General features: G+C 38.1%; 1 protein-coding gene across 1 annotated transcript in view; it reads left to right on the top strand.

The window, feature by feature from the left end:
• The window catches only part of LOC114668435 (nuclear pore membrane glycoprotein 210-like), a 367,033-nt gene that overhangs the window by 271,988 nt on the left and 76,187 nt on the right, over positions 1-18,858 (top strand). Inside the window, 4 exon segments of the mRNA XM_051921542.1 lie at positions 11,992-12,054; positions 12,599-12,778; positions 16,884-16,964; positions 17,184-17,315. Coding sequence (XP_051777502.1) covers positions 11,992-12,054; positions 12,599-12,778; positions 16,884-16,964; positions 17,184-17,315 — 456 coding nt within the window.

Raw genomic sequence — 18,858 nt, 5'->3', positions numbered from 1 at the left:
AACGCTGTGGAAAATTTTCAGTTTTTCAAATTGCAGACTGTTTATGTTAAGTTTTTAATTATTTTCCGCAGATGAACCGAGATTAACTAAATTTACAGAACTGTAGGCATTACAAGCATCCTTTCTCATACATTCTTCCTGTATAGTACTAATAAACTACAACCTTAGTGCATCTGTGTTAAATGGTTTAAAACTTAATGGTGAAGGGAAGAAAAAGGCAAGTATATGCTTCAGGGTGACAGAACCTGTTTCAATTAGTTTATAACCTAGGAATGGATTTTATAGTCAACCTGCATCTGGATTTGAAAGGGACACGTTCTCCCGGAAACCGCAGACTGCATTTAGGTTGCAGATCTGGCACTATCAGAAAAAATTTATTACACATGTACAGGATAGTGGAAATCTTAGCATTATCCATGGCTGAACTAGTCTGTGAAATTTCATACCCCAAGAACAAAGTCTTTTCCTGTGGAAACTAACATTTCTCTGTTGTAGCAAATAGATTATTTTTGCAAAGTCGGTGAAGGAATTCCTTAACATGCATCGGTAAGTCTTGCGAAAAAATCTAAATATTGTCTATGTATATCAATGAACATTTCCTCAATAAATCTCCAAAAATATAATAAACAAAGGACTGGAAGACAGCTGGAGAGTTAGCCAATCTGTATAGCATTACTCTGTATTTGTAATGCCCAGACGTGGTATTAAAAGCAGTTTTCCATTTGTCCCCTTCCCGAATTTGAATAAGATTATGAGCACATCATAAATCTAATTTTGTAAAAAACTGTAGAGCCAGTAACATGATTCAAAATTGAGGATATAAGTGTTAAGCGGTCATTTTGGGCTGTAAGATGGTGAAATAAAACCATTCTGCAGGTTATCTGTAATATATTGTTCCATTGCATCCTGTTCCAGCAGTGACAAGGCGTAAACTTTCCCTTTAGGCAATGGAGTCCCTGGCATTAAGTCACTAGCGCAGTCATAGTAACACTAGGAAACACTAGGGCTTATTGCTTATTAATCACATCAGCATATTAGAATGTTCAGAAGGCAGGACTGATGTAGTGTTACAAAGGACTGGCTTAAGTACAGCCCTCAAGCAATTCTGAACATAGTGTGAGCTCCATTGTATATCGATAGATAGATAGATAGATAGATAGATAGATAGATAGATAGATAGATAGATAGATAGATAGATAGATAGATAGATAGATAGATAGATAGATAGATAGATAGATAGATAGATAGATAGATAGATAGATAGATAGATAGATAGATAGATAGATAGATAGATAGATAGATAGATAGATAGATAGATAGATAGATACTTTATTAATCCCGGGGGAAATTCACATACTCCAGCAGCAAAAAATATTAAATTAAAGAGTAATAAAAAATGCAGGTAAAAAACAGAGAATAACTTGAATAATGTTCAACGTTTACCCCCTCTTGTGGAATTGAAGAGTCGCATAGTTTGGGGGAGGAACGATCTCCTCAATCTGTCAGTGGAGCAGGACAGTGACAGCAGTCTGTCACTGAAACTGCTCCTCTGTCTGGAAATGACACTGTTTAATGGATGTAGTGGATTGTCCATAATTGATAGGAGCCTGCTGAGTGCCCGTTGCTCTGCTACGGATGTCAAACCGTCCAGCTCTATGCCAACAATAGAGCCTGCCTTCCTCACCAGTTTGTCCAGGCGTGAGGCGTCCTTCTTCTTAATGCTGCCTCCCCAGCACACCACCGCGTAGAAGAGGGCACTCGCCACAACTGTCTGATAGAACATCTGCGGCATCTTACTGCAGATGTTGAAGGATGCCAGTCTTCTAAGGAAGTACAGGCGGCTCTGTCCTTTCTTGCACAGATAATCAGTATTGGCAGTCCAGTCCAATTTATCGTCCAGCTGCACTCCCAGGTATTTATAGGTCTGCACCCTCTGCACACAGTCACCTCTGATGATCACGGGGTCCATGAGGGGCCTGGGTCTCCTAAAATCCACCACCAGTTCCTTGGTTTTGCTGGTGTTCAGTTGTAGGTGGTTTAAGTCGCACCATTTAACAAAGTCCTTGATGAGGTTTCTATACTCCTCCTCCTGCCCACTCCTGATGCAGCCCACGATAGCAGTGTCGTCAGCAAACTTTTGCACGTGGCAGGACTCCGAGTTATATTGGAAGTCCGATGTATATAGGCTGAACAGGACCGGAGAAAGTACAGTCCCCTGCGGTGCTCCTGTGTTGCTGACCACAATGTCAGATCTGCAATTCCCGAGACGCACATACTAAGGTCTGTTTGTAAGATAGTCCACGATCCATGCCACCAGGTATGAATCTACTCCCATCTCTGTCAGCTTGTCCCTAAGGAGCAGAGGTTGGATGGTGTTGAAGGCGCTAGAGAAGTCTAGAAACATAATTCTTACAGCGCCATTGCCTCTGTCCAAGTGGGAGAGGGATCGATGTAGCATATAGATGATGGCATCTTCCGTTCCAACCTTCTCCTGGTATGCGAACTGCAGAGGGTCGAGGGCGTGTTGGACCTGTGGCCTCAGGTGGTGAAGCAGCAGCCGCTCCATGGTCTTCATCACATGTGATGTTAGAGCGACAGGCCAGAAGTCATTCAGCTCACCAGGACGTGATACCTTTGGGACTGGGGTGATGCAAGATGTTTTCCAAAGCCTCGGGACTTTCCCCTGTTCCAGGCTCAGGTTGAAGATGCGCTGTAGAGGACCCCCTAGCTCCGATGCACAGACCTTCAGCAGTCGTGGCGATACTCCATCTGGACCTGCTGCTTTGCTGGCACGAAGTTTCCTCAGCTCTCTGCTCACTTGCGCTGCTGTAATTGTGGGTGGGGATGTCTCTTCTATGTTGGTATCAGCAGAAGGATGTGTAGAGAGTGCAGTACTCCGAGGTGAGAGTGGGTCAGGGTGGTCAAACCTGTTAAAGAAGATGTTCATTTGGTTTGCTCTCTTCACGTCTCTCTCGATGGTGGTACCCCGCTTCGAGTTGCAGCCAGTGATGATCTTCATCCCATCCCACACTTCCTTCATGCTGTTGTTCTGCAACTTCTGCTCCAGCTTTCTCCTGTACTGCTCCTTCGCCGCCCTGAACTGGACTCGGAGTTCCTTCTGCACGCGCTTGAGCTCATGCTGATCACCGTCTTTAAAGGCTCTTTTCTTCTGGTTCAAAAGGCCCTTGATGTCACTTGTAATCCATGGCTTGTTGTTAGCATAGCAGCGTACTGTTCTTACTGGAACTACAATGTCCATACAGAAGTTGATGTAGTCAGTAGTGCAGTCAACAACCTCCTCAATGTTCTCACTATGTGATCCCTGCAGGATATCCCAGTCTGTAGTTCCAAAACATTGTCTCAGAGCATTCTCAGCCTCCGGGGTCCACTTCCTGAATGATCGTGTGGTTACAGGTAGGACTCTCAATTTTGGTTTGTAGTGAGGCTGAAGCAGAACCAGGTTATGATCTCCTTTCCCAAGCGCAGGCAGCGGGGTGGCACTGTATGCGTCTTTAACGTTTGCATACAGTAAATCAATAGTCTTATTTCCCCGGGTGTTGCAGTCCACATACTGGGACTTTCAGTTAAGAACAAGATTGCGCTTGTGCACCCAGGGATATCCAAGGATTATTTGAAGCAAAGGAGACTGAATAACAAAAAAGGACAATGTTTCGTCATGAAAGATTCCTATCTTAATGAAGAGCAGGGGTGTAACATAATCTAAACACCCAGAGCCAATGGGCAGACCATCTGCTGAAAGGACTCAAGGTTTATACTGAAGATGTGTAGGAGTGATATGTAAATCCTTAATCATGAAGGACCTAATAAAATTTCCCGCTGTACCTGAATCAATCAGAGCATCTGCGACTATATTATTAAACAAACACATAACATTAATACAGGGTTTCACTACAAGTTCCCCCTCTGCCAACCTCAACATAAAGTGGGTATATAAGATTTCCGGCTGTTCAATACCACGTGTCCTGCTTCTCTACAGTAAAAGAGTTTTTCCTTTACTCTGCACTGCTGCTCACTAATACTAATGGCTGTTTTGCCCAATTTTATATGCTCCTGGGCAGTCTTAGATTCACTAGGTCTAAGGATATGTCCCCTTTCCAATTTCTTTTCTACCTTTCTCTCTGTTAGACGTATACCCACTTTTTGGGCTACCTCTGTCACCTAGTCAGATGTGTTACCAAGATTGTACCTGGCTAACTCGTCCTTTATGTCAGGGCTTAATCCTCGTTAAAACACCAGAATTAGTGCAATGTCATCCCAACATGCCTCCATTGCTAACATCCTAAACTCCACCATATATTCATTTATTAGCTTTGAACCCTGATGACAAGTTAGTTGCTACTTCCAAATAAACTGTTTTAACGAACATTTTCTGAAATTCCTGCATAAATAAAGCCAAATAAAAACAACCCTGATTGTTACTGTCATACATAACAAAAGCCCATTGAAGAGGTTTCTTGTCTGAACAATATATGTGTCTGAACATCTATATATTTTTTAAATTGGTCTTCAAAAACCATGTGACATTGATTTAAGAAAAGCAGGTCGATGGTGGCTGCAACATGAAGCAGGAGTCAGATTTGCCAAGGCATTAACACGAGCGTTTCACCGCCCCCACTGGTTGGTCCACAGATGCCTGCAATTCCCCTACTTGTTTCTTTAGATTTTTCATTTCACCCTGCACATCCCTCAAGTCTCTAAAGATATGCCGTGTCACTCATTATGATCCAATCGATTATACTGACTCAGCAGGAAAACAGGAGAGCTGAATTTGTGAGTAAATCGGGAGAAGCGGCAAAAGGCCAAAACAAAAGAAAATAAAAATAATCCATAGTGACCGTAACTCAGACGAGAGGTAAAATCAAAGTTAAATAACAGGCAATAAGTTGTAACCAGGCAATACAAGAAAAGAAAGCACACAATATCAAAATGAAAGTAAGTAATTTTATCCACAGATCTGATAAGGTGCCTAGCGAAAAGCTGACCTTTTATGTTAGTTATTGATCAAGTTAAGGTCACAACCCTGGAGACCCCGTCCCTAGAGATGAGGGACGTGACCCTGACAATGGTATGCAAATGGCTTTTCTTAAAGAAACAGGCCACAAAGCATCAGTTTACAGCCTAAATCATGACAATGCGTCTCCCTAGTGCTGAAGCTTATTGGCTAGTGAGCATCGCCACTGGAGAGGCCAAGACAGGCCCTGTTAGATCCTGGGCAAAGTGTGACAGTTGGGTTGCCTCTGATCCTGGGCAAGCAACATGTGGTTGAGCCGGGTTGTGCAAATGTCGGGTAGTTGGGGGCAAAGAAACTGGGAGCCTAGTGGGCTGCCTGGGGAGGGGTCATCCATTATTTGCTCCAGTGTCATTTTACTGTTTTGAAGTAGTAAAAAGCAGAAATTCTTTCTCTTCTTTTTCTTCAAATTAGTAAGCACAGCCTCACCACAGTTTACTCAAAACAGCTGCTCTGTATTTGTAAGTTAAGGCCAGACATTGTTCCTTCAGAATATTTATATCTGTTTTAGTGAACTGTACCATTTGTAAACATTATAACACAATAAACTGCAATACCTCTACCGAAAAATGCAGTTTGGACCAAAAAAAATATAATCAGATGATATTTAATTTCCTTTATTAGGGAAAGGGAAAATGAACATCAGACTTCACCAAAAAGAACATACGTACATGTACATTTTAAACAGTATAAAAAAACACTTTGTACAACAAAGATATTCGCCAGGTTTTCTGTTGAAAAGTAAAATCGTTCCATTATTGTGGCCCATTAACTTATCTGTTTGAATTCTAGTAACCTTAAATCCCCTTAAGCAGATATTTCACACTGTATATCTAGTTTGACAACTTTTCTCAAGGTGTTTACAGGCATAGACACTGGATACTATGTAAATATTCTAGTAAGGAGGAAATATTTTTTTATTACAGCCATATCTAAAAGTAAGGCGTCTCTGCTTTGTAAGGGTGTGTAGTTTTATGAAAAGTTCTTTTGATGTCCACAAAGAAAGGCCACCTTTCTTTTGAATTCTGCATACCCCACCAGACAGGCTTAGAAAGTTGGAAATCTTCATTGGTTGTGATCAGTTTGCTCCAGATTAGCTTGTTATGTCTCTTTGAAAGCAGATATGTTTGTAATTTCAGTTATCTCTCTATTATAAAAAAAAAATTTTGAGACGAGACAATGCTATTGTCAAGAGATTTTTTCAAGTCCCACCCTCCTCTCAACCATTTCCGGTTAACAGCCTACACCCACGGTCCTCTCACCTCTCATTCGTGTGAATGCCTTTCTCAGAAATAGTTCCTGCACTCTTAGATCTTATAAATTTTTACGTTTTCCTCACTTTAAGTTCTCAATAAAAGAAGACTTATTATGTCCAAATCATATTGAAGAATTTCATCCCGAAGGGTTATCAACAGAAGAAATGAGTACACGGGCAATCCTAGCACCTAGAAACGAGGACGTCAAACGAATTAAAACAAAAACTGTTGATCAGTTACATGGCAAATTGGTTAAATGCATATCAATAGACTATGCTGAAATAGTTGGTAGTGATGGTGCGGAAAATTAAAACATCAACTTACAATATTCTGTAGAATATCTACAACCATTAACACCGTATGACCAAATTACTGTTGAAAGAATGATGTATCGTAATGTTATTGCATAGTTTATGAGTGATGGGCTATGCAATAGGACAAGATTAGTTGTATTCAAAATTGGTCAAACACTTCGGACATGTAAAATTTTAACAGGCGACAAGAAAGGTAATGTAGTACATCTTCCGCGGATAATATTAGACACCAAAGGAGAACTTCATATGCCATTCGTATTAAAATGTTTACAGTTTCCCATTAGAATAGCTTTTGCTATGACAATTAACAAATTCCAGGGAGAAACGTTTGAAAAAGTTGATTTATTTATTAGAGAGAAAGAAACGATATTCACTCACGGGCAGTTATACGTTGCATGTTAATTTCAAAGCCAAACAATGAAAACATAAAATGCAACGAATACCTCTAACGCAACATGAAACATTATTTTCTTTTGATTTATTACATTTTACTATTTTTTACTATGGTTAATTAGTCGCTGTAATAAAATAGTTAGGTCTATTATGCAATTCCCATGAAAATAACAATCTGTTTAAATTGTAGATCCACTTCCCCATATGTGAGCGGCAGAACCATGAAGTGGCTAGCCCATAGCACCTGCCCGGGGGTTGGTGAGCAAAGCGAGCAGGGGGCAGAGCCCCATAGTCTTCTTGGAGAAAAACTTGCCTGTCACTTTTATTACAAAACATTCTCTTAGACTGACGAAAAGCAGAGGACGTCATGTAATTATTGGCAATAAAACTGGCCTATCAGGCAATTGCAATGTGTTACAGTTGTAACCCTCTAGACACCAGACACTCTTTTTATTGTCCACTTAAATGAAAATCAATCAGACATAGAAATAAAAAACTACATGACCTCCCTAGTTTGCTCCTGCCACTGGCCAATGATTTTTACTGATGCTCAAATAAGTTTGCAACTTTCCACAACCAATCAGCTTACATTACAATAACATGTGGAGGTTCTTTGAAGAGCTGATAAACTGGAGATTTCACAAATCTGGCTAGATAAAAAACTACTCGTCACTTTCCAATGAAAACAGGTGCTCAGATAAGGGACAAACTAACACTTGTCTGCAAACTGTCAAAATGAAAATGCACTATCTAGCAACTTCTGCGGCATATGTAGATAAGTGTATGTTCATTCAAAAGCTAAACTTAACTGGATAAACATCTGACCTGTGAAACAAAGATGATGTTACCTGTTGAGCAATGACCTACCCCAAATTCCCATCCCCACCCACTTGAAGACGACTGTGTAGCGACCCTTTGTGGCAAATTGTGAGGATAATTGCTGAAAAGACATTTTAAGAGAATTTTAAAAGACATTTTAAGAGAAAAGGATTGAACTTCAAGTATACCAGGAAACAAATGATTGTATTCACTTTTAAATTTCTGCCATTTTCAAATTAATGAAGCAAAGTTAGTTTAAGGTTAAAACTTTTGCCATTTTAATGGTATTAACATTTTGAAAAGAGTTGTGAAAACAAAAAACATAAAAGCAACACAAAACGGGATTTACAAACTTGTATTATGAATGGAACAATAAAAATCCTTAGGCAAAAAAAAACCACATTTGTATTTTGTAAGAGAACATTGCTGTTTGAATCAGCTTGCAGGAGAGAAGACCATCTCTTTGACCTCTGTTTACATAATACAAGGTCAGTGTTTTCTGCATTATTGTGTTCTTTACAGTGACTGTTATTTAGCCTTCATCGAAAATATAATATGAGGGAAAAGGGATTCTTTAAGAATAAATAAGGATACCCAATGAAATATGCCTGTGGTACTCAGTATACTAATATGATAGCTTTAGCAGTGATAATAGCCACTGGACATTTGTCAATAATTATTTGACCAATCACTCATATTTCTACGAAGAAATCATGTTCCGCCAGTCCTTGCAGACCTCCAACATGGTGACATTTGTAGGTTTTTAAGCCAGACCTGCTTATTTCAATGCTTATGCACAATGTCTTTGTGGTTTAGCTCTAGACTTAATGTCATTCCAAACTCTCTTTTTCTTCAACAATTATTCTTGTAGAATGTTTATATGTTTCATATTATAATTTTACTGTGTGACCCTAGTAGTGTTGCCACTTCATCTCATTGATGAAAATGTTAATACATAGCACTGCTAATAATAATGATAGCAGTACTTATGGTCCCTTTAATGAAGGAAAATTGTCTATGTCCAAATGAAGAAAAGCAATGTGGTAGAAATCTAATGGCACCCCCACCGGGTGCCCTGTTCTCCCCATATAATTGAGACAATGATCACAGGCAGGAGGAAGCGTCAATCTTCTTTATTTTAAGTCTTGCAAGAGATAACCCTTACAGGAGCACAAGCACCTAATTAGCAAAAAGTGCTACAAGGGAGGAACTGGTACTGTGCCTTTTTATACACTTCATTAATCAGATCACAATTCCAAGGAATTCATTGCGTAATCATAAGTCCTTGGTTACATTCAGTTGCAAATGGGACATGGCAGAACATTCTTAAATAGTTACAACTGACCTGGTCAGATAGGTAGATAGACAGATGGATAGATAGATTTGGATGTAACTTTAGGTTTCTCTTCCATTTCTTTTCGACCCCCTTTCTTGCCGACCATGTTTATATATGCTTGCATATACTGTAATAGAACCCTCAGGTTGGATAAATACAGGATACCTTGGGAAAATAAGAAATAATAACACCGCTGCTAACTGAGCTCAGCTTCAGATGTCCATCTCCTGCAACGGACGAGACCAACGGGAGAGAGAGAGAGAGGGGGGGGGGGAGTATTGGATTTAATCCAAGGGAAATTTAACTGCCAGAAGCTAAGAATTACATATACAAAAATTTAACTGCACAGTATACAAAAAAATATATAGTATACAATATATATATAATGCATATTATATATAATATATATAATACATATATATATATATATAAACATAAATATTATACAAATAATGCAATAACAAGCTGATGCATAAAATAATGCCAGTGCAATGGGAATTGTGCAAATAATACTAAACTAGCAAAATGACAGGTGGCACATAATATTAAAGTGACAGACACTAAAGTGACATTAATATTAAAGTCAAATAAAATAAAATAAAGTGACATGACTTAAGCTGACATGTTTAAAGTGACATGTTCTGAAAAGGTTGTACCGTAGTGACCAAGAAGTGAGATATCAGACATAGTGCGTAGCTAATACAGCTAATATAACTTATGAGCAGAGAAGTAAAGAAGTAGCGTCAGGCACAGAATTCAACCCTCCTCTGTTGGGAAGAGTTAAAGAGTCCAATGGCTCTATTGGGACCAAAGACCTTTAGTATCTGTGTGCATTGCAGTTCTGTGCTAGAAGCCTACCACTAAACAAACTCCTCTACTTAATTATGATGATGTATAGTGGGTGATGTTCATTGTCCGTAATAGATAGTAGCTTGTATAGTGTTCTCCTCCTTGTAACTTTCACCAGAGAGTTCATTTCTATACCAACCACAGATTCTGCTCACCTGATCAGTTTGTCAATACACTCAGCATCCCTCTTCTTCAAGCTACTCTCCTAACCCAGCACACCATAGCATAAAAGAGAGTACCGGCAAGCACTGACTGACAGAACATCTGCAGGACTTTCTTGCATATATTAAAGGAGCCCAACCACCTCAGAAATTAGAGCTGGTTTTGCCCCTTCCTTAACAGAGCCTTTGTGTTCTCTGACCAGTCCTGCTTGTCATCCAACTGCACTCTTGTCTTCTAACTGCTTTTTAAGATAATAAGTCACTTAATTATGGTGAAACCCTGTGCTAAATCTGGCTCTGTGTCAACTGTGCATGTGAGTAGAAAAAGGCAGATTTATAAGATATATTTGCACAGAGTACAGTGACATATTAAACGTATGTTTATTACAGTGCCTAAGCCTTTAAGCATAAGCTCAGAAGATTAAGAGACTGAGCACAAACCCACCAGGTAATGTAACTGGTTTCCTTTTCATCACACCATGCTAGGTGCACACTGAACCAGGGTTCAAAGTCAACTTCCATAGCATTTCCAAACTATATTTATCTATTGTTATATACTGTAGCTCCTACCGCTGAATCATTGTAAGAATTTCTTTATATTTAAAAGGACCCATATCAGCCACAACATTCTCTTTTGGGCTCATCTGTTCTAGAACTGGTAAGGATAGCCAGATGATTTTTGGCAAACCTTAGTTGAACATTTAATCCCTTATTAGTGATTTGGCTTCCAGCAGATTCCAGTCTTGGCAAATAACTTCCTGGGGTTTGAATCATTAATGTTGGCCTTAGTGGAGACAAGAAAGACCTTATGTTTTTCTTAACATTGTTGTACTGTTATCTGTGACTTTGTAATATTAACAACTGATTATATTAATGTATTTTCTTTGTGATGTGAAGTGCTGACAGATTAGCTTGATTGATCTAAACACAAGGAATCTTCATTGTGAACTTAAACATTGAAACTTCTGAACTATTTTTCCTTTAACTGAGTAGTTTCTTCATATCTAAAGTGTTGCACCTTTAATTAACACGCACAGCAAAAGAAAAACAATCTTTTACTTTCCCTTTTACTTTCTTGGCATTTTTCAGAGGTTCAGTAAATAAATAAATATTAGTACATTATGACAAGCATCAAACCCCTCTCAAATACACACCAGAATGACTAAAAAGAAAGAAAACATCTGACTTGGGTAAAGGTAAGTAGAGTGGTGACAGTCACACATTATAAAGGTGTATTGCCTTTGGTATAAAGGAGCCCCAGAAGCATTTCCTTACACAATTCTGCTGACTAATGAAACATACAATACAAATACAATGCCCAAGATGTGCAAGACCACAAACACAGAGAAAATATGCAATATTGAAAAGAGCTACACAGATGCAAATATGCTTTAAGGGTAGTGCATAATTTTGCTCTGCAATGTCCCCTGGTTACTTAAGATGAAAGAAAAAATATACACACTCAAAATAGAACTTATCCATCATCGTGTCCATTCTGCAAAATCAATATAGTTAATGTCCTTTTAAAGAATGATCTGTTTAATGTCCCTTCCTATCTACTTTCTTTTATAAATGTGTTTTAAACTGGTTTAATTAATTAATTTATTTTTGCGACATGGCTTTTTAACCAGGGTTACCTTTTAGACAATACTGACAGGCAGCAATTGATGTCCATTGGTGATGCTGTCTGGACATTTCCCTTAACTTTATAGATAGCAATTGTACTTGTTTTTCTTTGTAAACTTTGGAGTTGTTAACATTTAACATTTTTGTGAAGTGTGTATGCCCTTAAATGTACTAATTAAGTATGGTATTGTTTTTTAATTTCTTTCAGGTCTTTCCACCTTTCAGGTTGATTCCCAGAAAGATAACAATAATCATTGGAGCAATGATGCAGGTTTGTACATGTACAGAATTTTGCTCAGATGTCATCAACTAATATACAGCTTACAGCTGATTTAAACCCAACTATGTAATTTAATGCTCTCTAATAATATTTTTGCTTTAGACTATTTGTTTTTTCTTCTGTTTCTCAATTATGACAAAAACAGTGTAAGTGAAAAAGTTAAAGATTGCGCTTCAGTTACAGTAGGGTCATGTGTGTGCAAGTAGTTTTTGTCAATGAGCAGGACTTTTTCAAGTTGGACATAGAAATGTACCCATTGTATTGTGCATAGTGTTTGGTTTTATCACATGCTTGTTTTAATTTATGTGTCCAACTTAATGTATGATCTATGGATCAGTTACATGCAACCTCTACAAATGCATGGTCAGTACACTGTGAGTAAAATTAGGATCTGGACCAAGTATACTGGGTGGCATTTGGACTCTTGGACTCAGTTTTCAGCTTGCCCTGCTTATCATTAGCCAGATAATCAAGCGATAGTGAATCTGTTCATTACATGTATGCCTTGAAAAAGGAATCAATTATTATCTTCCAGATAACATCTGAAGGGGGACTTCAGCCTCAACCCAGCATTGTTTTCTCTACTGCTGATGAGTCCATTGCCTCAGTAGATGAGATGGGGCATGTCATAGGCATTGGTGTTGGAAATGTGACAGTCACTGGTGTGGCCCAAGCTGTGGATGTGGAAACTGGGAAGCTGGTTATAGCATCAATGGTAATCAACATTTAAAATAATTAAAACTCACTTCTTAACTTGACTTTTGATAATAATAGAAATTGATTTTTTCAAAAAAGTCAAAATGAGCCAATGTATTTAACAGTTAACAGTATTTACACCTAAATCTGGAATCATTCTGAAATTTTAATGATACTTTTGATAATCAGTATTTAGTCTTGCATTTAAGGAACAGGGAACTAAAAGCCACACATCCAAAGCCTTACATTTTTGGCCTTTTTAAAAAACAGAAGATGTTTTAGTCTTTACTTAAAGGGACTATTCAGTGTCTGATGTTAATTTTTGCCCTTTTGAAAATGAATGGATTTTGTTCTGCTGTACAATAAGAAATTACTGTTTCATTCAGTAAAGGTGTTTTTACCTTCTAAATTAACAACATGCTGCATGGACAGCAGACTTCTACATGCTTTTCTGCATAATATACACAACTTTCATTCTATGTGTTTCTAAAAATCACAAATTACATTTCATTTGAATTCTACATAGTGATTGCATATGGATTTTGTTCTTTTCTGTCTCCTCCTCAGAGGATCAGGTCTGTGATGAAATAGCAACATGCCTGGTATTGGTCATTCTGAATAGGTACTTAGACAACAAGAGGGACTTTAGTCTTACAGACTACCTTCATAATAACAAAATTATGTATGAAAGCATCAAGACAGCACTGTATTCTTTGTGACAGGGTGTCTAAGTCACACTTATAGATATCTAACCTAAACACAAAATATCAAACTACACCATCCATTTTTATTTAGCGTTTGGGAACTCTTGAAATTTAAAGATAATAGTACACAGGTTTCTTTAACTTGGGTGGTAATTAAACACACAGTGAAAGACACTGCAGCAATTTTAAGAAAAACAACAGTAGCTTGTGTTACCTCAGTCAATATAAATTGCATCAAGAAAAGACACAAGAATCTAAAAATATCAGGAGCTAAAACCTTTTAAAAAGAAAAGCACAAAGTCCACACTCTAAAGTCTCTTAAAGCAGAGCAGTAGAGGATACAATCTTTGGTAGTGTGAAGTCCAAGTTGCTTGCTGTGTTACCACAACAGCTGATCTTCCGACTGTCCCACTGAAACACTGTTTGCTGAATGCTTGTTTCCCTATACAAGTCTTGCTAACTTGTCAAATCCCTGTCAGCATCTCTCCTTTGTGAAGTGAGAGTTCTTTTTCACTTCTCTGTTCCTCGTATTGCTACAACAACCTAGGCATGCCTCGCTTCTTGTCTGTTGGCTTCAGTCAGTCTTCTCGTGAGTCTTTCCTCTCTTGCTGGACCCACAACCAGTGTCTCACTGGTGAAACTTGTCTCTTTCTCCCTGAAGATAGGTGTCAACATCCGTGTGCCTCGATTCTTGTTAGTCACATACCCCCATCTGCCTGCAAATCCCTGAGCTCCGTATGAGTGACCTTACGTCGTTTCAGCATTCTTGGTGGACATGTTTCTCTACATCACCCACGGCCCAGAAGTATATTAACTCCTTAAGTCTCTGCTTAGATCAACATGATGATCAATTAAAAAATAGCACATACCAGTTTCCTTTGCTTATCAATAGTGTAAACACATTTTCATTGGTTATGAAGTATTGTTGTCAGCTGTCAAGAATTACTCATACCACTGTATGCTGAGTAGAAACCAATATCCCCAGAACATGTTCATTTTCAAACCAGGTAAATACAAACATTTTCCAAGGAAGCAGGCAGTCCTGTTATCACAATATTGTATGTTGATGAGATACTAAGCAGCTTAATCTTCAAAGCTTTTTCATTTAACACCCCGGTCTCAACAAAGGGTGCCTATTGCCCCTTCTTCTATTGGCTTTTTACATTTATTATTTACATTTTTGCTTTGCACTGTCCCCCACCATAACCTATCGTCTATGGGGGAGAAGCGAAAGCTTTATAAATTCATCAAAAATTTCAATCTCCTGTTTTGGAAAGATTTTAAGATTTTAGTGTCTCCTTATAACGAAAACATTGATATTTTGATGATGGGTGTGTGTGTGTGTGTGTGTGTGTGTGTGTGTGTATGTGTGTCATAATTTCTTGAGGACAGGCTAGAGCGGTGTTTCCCAAACTCTGTCCTTTGGCCCCCCTGTGGCTGCAGGTTTTTGTTCCATCCAGCTTCTGTTTTTAATTGAACTCCTGGGCTAATTAAGTGATGTGTTATTTCCCAAGTTCTGTGTTTTGGGAACAACAGTGAAATGAGAAAACTATTTTCTATATTGTTTGCTAAAAAAAACATTAACATGTAGCAAGCAGTTATATGGGAATAATGTATTTTTTTTCTTTTTAACAGTATTTTCATCTTGATTTTCATGCTTCTTTTCAAGGTGTTCTAATTTTCTTAATTAATCCATTATTTACTAATTAGTGGGTTTGACACTAAAGTAGTTGCAGCCTTTGATCATTCGGTGTTGTCTGCCTGCGTGTCTGCTCTTCTCATTTTTTAATTGTCATTAATAAGATACAACACAGGGGGAAAACTGCACAGAGAAAGGGCAAAATATAATGAAATCAACAAAAGAGAGTTAAGCAATTTAATCTATAGAAAAATTAGAAATACTGTATTTCTGAATGTCTTAAAAATGTAAAATTCATGCTGCTGTGCCTTTTTCCGAATGTCTAAAAGAAAAAAATCCCAGCTAATTAAATGAGATCAGTGTTATCAGGTGTTGTCACTGATTAGGAATCTGGTTGGAACAAAAACCTGCAGCGACAGTGGGTCCTCAGGACCGAGTTTTGGAAGCACTGCTCTAAAATGGCTGGAAGAAAAAACACCAAACTTAAAACTTAAGCCTGTTGTGAGATGATGATGTGCTGATTAGTTTTTGAGCCAAATCATGCAAGAGAAAGAAGGATTCTAGAGGAACCCTCCGATACCATAATTCTGCAATAAATTATGAATTCTTCCTATTCATAATGACCTATCTTATGACTAGAAAGATCATCATCAGAACAGTAAATAATTACTGAAATGTTATAGAATAGTTTGGGTAATTTGGTTTCTAGAGCGCAACGCCTACTGATGCTCATGTCCAATTTTTTTTTTTCCTAAGAGAAAAATAAAACCACCCATTGTACAAAAAATGTTTCCCTCTGAAATTCTTCAACATCTGTTTTAACCCATATAAAAAATTCCTGAAACAATTAATTCACAAAAGAGCCTTTCTTGTGACTATAGTTTCAACCAGAAAAATCAGTGATCACCAAACACTTTTCATATTATTTATATAAGGAACTGTTTGATAAACATGATCATGATTCTTGGCCAAAATAAAAGTTGGGGTTGAAGTGATCAAGATTAAATATGCTTGCTCACCCCTCACTATCATCATGTGATCTTCGTCTCCTCCTTATGAACAAGGCTCTTTGTGAGTATAAAAGTCTTGATGGAGCATTGGATAACTTAAATTGCTTGTAACATTAAAAAGCACGGATTTTATGTAATTCAGCCTACTATCTAGAGGAGTGTTTATGTATTTTAAAGCTTTCAGAGGGGCCTATGATGATTGAGAGTAGGCACAACATCCTGAGTGGTGAGGAGGACCACAAAATATATTCAACTTTTCAATTGTATTTTCCTGATTTAATTTCAGACCTAATGCATCAGTTATGAAAAAAGTATTAACAGTCTGCTTGTATGTTTCTCTATCTTTCACACTTGTCATATTCACCCATACTATATATAATTCTGCAACAATAAATGTAACAAAATTACAAAAGATTTAAATCCTTGAAAAATTGTTTAGACTGAACTGTATTTGAAGACAAAGAAGCAAAGGTTAAAAAACACAGAAGTGCTGATTGTTCATAAACCACAGAGAGCAAGAACAGCAAAGATTTAATATTTAATGTCCAAAAGGCAGGTAAGCCTCAGGTAAATCCATTGTAATCTCAGTTCTTCAGAGCGACAGCATAGCCAGAGGCACACAGCATATGGAAGGCATGAACTAAGACATGACAACAGGTCTGTCCAAGGGGTTTGGCATAACAATAATGAAGAAAAGCACTTGCTTCTGGTGTGTAAGTAATGTTACAGTATATGTTGTTAAATGTTTTTTTTTTTGGACATTATGAACAGGACAATGTAGATGTTGAGGTAGTGCAGCTGAAGGCAATCAGAATCCGAGCACCAATAACAAGAATGAAGACTGACACAAAGGTAAAGCAGGCTTTAAATGTCCAGTGTCATCTGCATGCACCTCTCCATGGAGTTGTAACACTTGCCCTCACTAGTAGTCAGCTTACTCTGGCTTATTTAATTGTTTTCTATCAGAATATCTAACAGTCAGTACTTGTTCACTCGCTCTATGGATTTTTATTCAAAACAGTATTTTTTTCTAAATATTTGTTGCTTAACATGAACATTTTTCTTTTGAAGATGCCAGTATATGTGATGGGAATAAAAAGCAGCCAGACGCCTTTCTCATTTGGCAATGCCCTGCCGGGCCTCACTTTTCAATGGATAGTCTCCAAGAGGGATGTCCTCGATGTGCAGACACGACATTCTGAGGTACACGGGAGTGGCTTTAGAAAGTAGAACACAGAAGGGGAGATTAAGGCTAGCTGAGGCCTCATTTTTCATTTGCATTTTCTTTTAATATCAGCCCTTTCAATTTTCTGTGTTGACTATCTTGTTATTCATGTAAACACATTTTGATTTATAATGATCAACCTCAGTTTTATTGAAAAGATATTTTGAAAGAACTGTGCCTCTGTGAAATCTGTGTCGTGACTTCTGTTGCTTGTGCCAGGTGTGTACCCATGTGGAAACAGACAGCACACTTGCCAGCTGGTACTGGCACTCATAAAGCACATACTCAATACCTTATGTACTCCTGGATACCTGCCAGCTGTATTCTTTTACCATTATTCTCAGTATAGATTTTAGGCTCCTGACCTCCATGAGAGGAGTTCTTATTTTACTTAGAAAACATTTCAGTGAATCTTTGATACTTGCATCCCTTTTTAACTTCCTTTATATGCATGCAGTGTGACAGCTGCTGCTGTAGAGGACGTTTGTGCTAGCAGGAAACCTTTGGAAAAGACCATTAAATGCAGTGTCTCATATTATTTTGATTGAAATGTGTATAATTGCACAAGCAGCCATTGTCTTGGCTCAGCAGGTGGCTTAACAAAATAAATTCAAAGGAGAGGAGAGCTTCTAGATACATTTCCAATCTGCTAGTTTTGATGCAGTTAGCTTCTCACTTTCAATTTGGACATAAGGCTATAAAGTTCATCCTTTTTGCCTTAGCAGTTAATTACAAAAGTTTAAATTACCTCTGCGCAAGAGATTCTGTTGCTTTTTTATCTCTAATTGTAAGTATAGTTAGGTTTCATAGTGCTGTGGAGAATTAATACAGACCCATGGACTGTTTTGTACCCTATTTGGTTTTATTGCATTTTTTTTATTTTTCACAGGAATTTTGAACATTTGGAAATACATTTTGTGAGCTGTAATTGTTAATAGAGAATAAACTTGCAAAAGAAGAAAAATTATTTTGCGCTGGGCATATATGCTGACTCAAAAATATTTGTTTTTTATTCACATCTTAAAGTAACAGTGAAATTCTTCCACAATCCATTGCACACACAAACATACCTCAAAGCAGACAACAGCAGGAGAAAACCAATAAATACCAGCAAGAAGGAGAACTTGATTTGTGCACCAGTCTAACTTCTTGAAACAAATAAACATTAAATCACAAAAAGATAACATATCCTTAGCAGCAGCAGGAAAAAGAGTCACAAATTCTATGAATAATCTGGCTCACTCCCTTCACTGTGCACAACAGTTTTCCATTTTGGTTTAAGAGGACCAAAAAGGTCAGTCAGTCAGTCAGCCATTGTCCAACCCGCTATATCCTAACACAGGGTCACGGGGGTCTGCTGGAGCAAATCCCAGCCAACACAGGGCACAAGACAGGAACAAATCTTGGACAGGGTGCCAACCCACCGCAGGACCCGGGAAGCAAACTCAGGTTTCCTTACTGCGAGGCAGCAGCGCCACCACTGTGCCTCTGTGCCGCCTGGCCAAAAAGGTCTTCTAGCTT

This window comes from Erpetoichthys calabaricus, chromosome 18, assembly GCF_900747795.2.
Source record: "Erpetoichthys calabaricus chromosome 18, fErpCal1.3, whole genome shotgun sequence".
NCBI classification, from domain to species: domain Eukaryota; kingdom Metazoa; phylum Chordata; class Cladistia; order Polypteriformes; family Polypteridae; genus Erpetoichthys; species Erpetoichthys calabaricus.
This window is presented reverse-complemented; position numbering and strand designations above follow the sequence as displayed.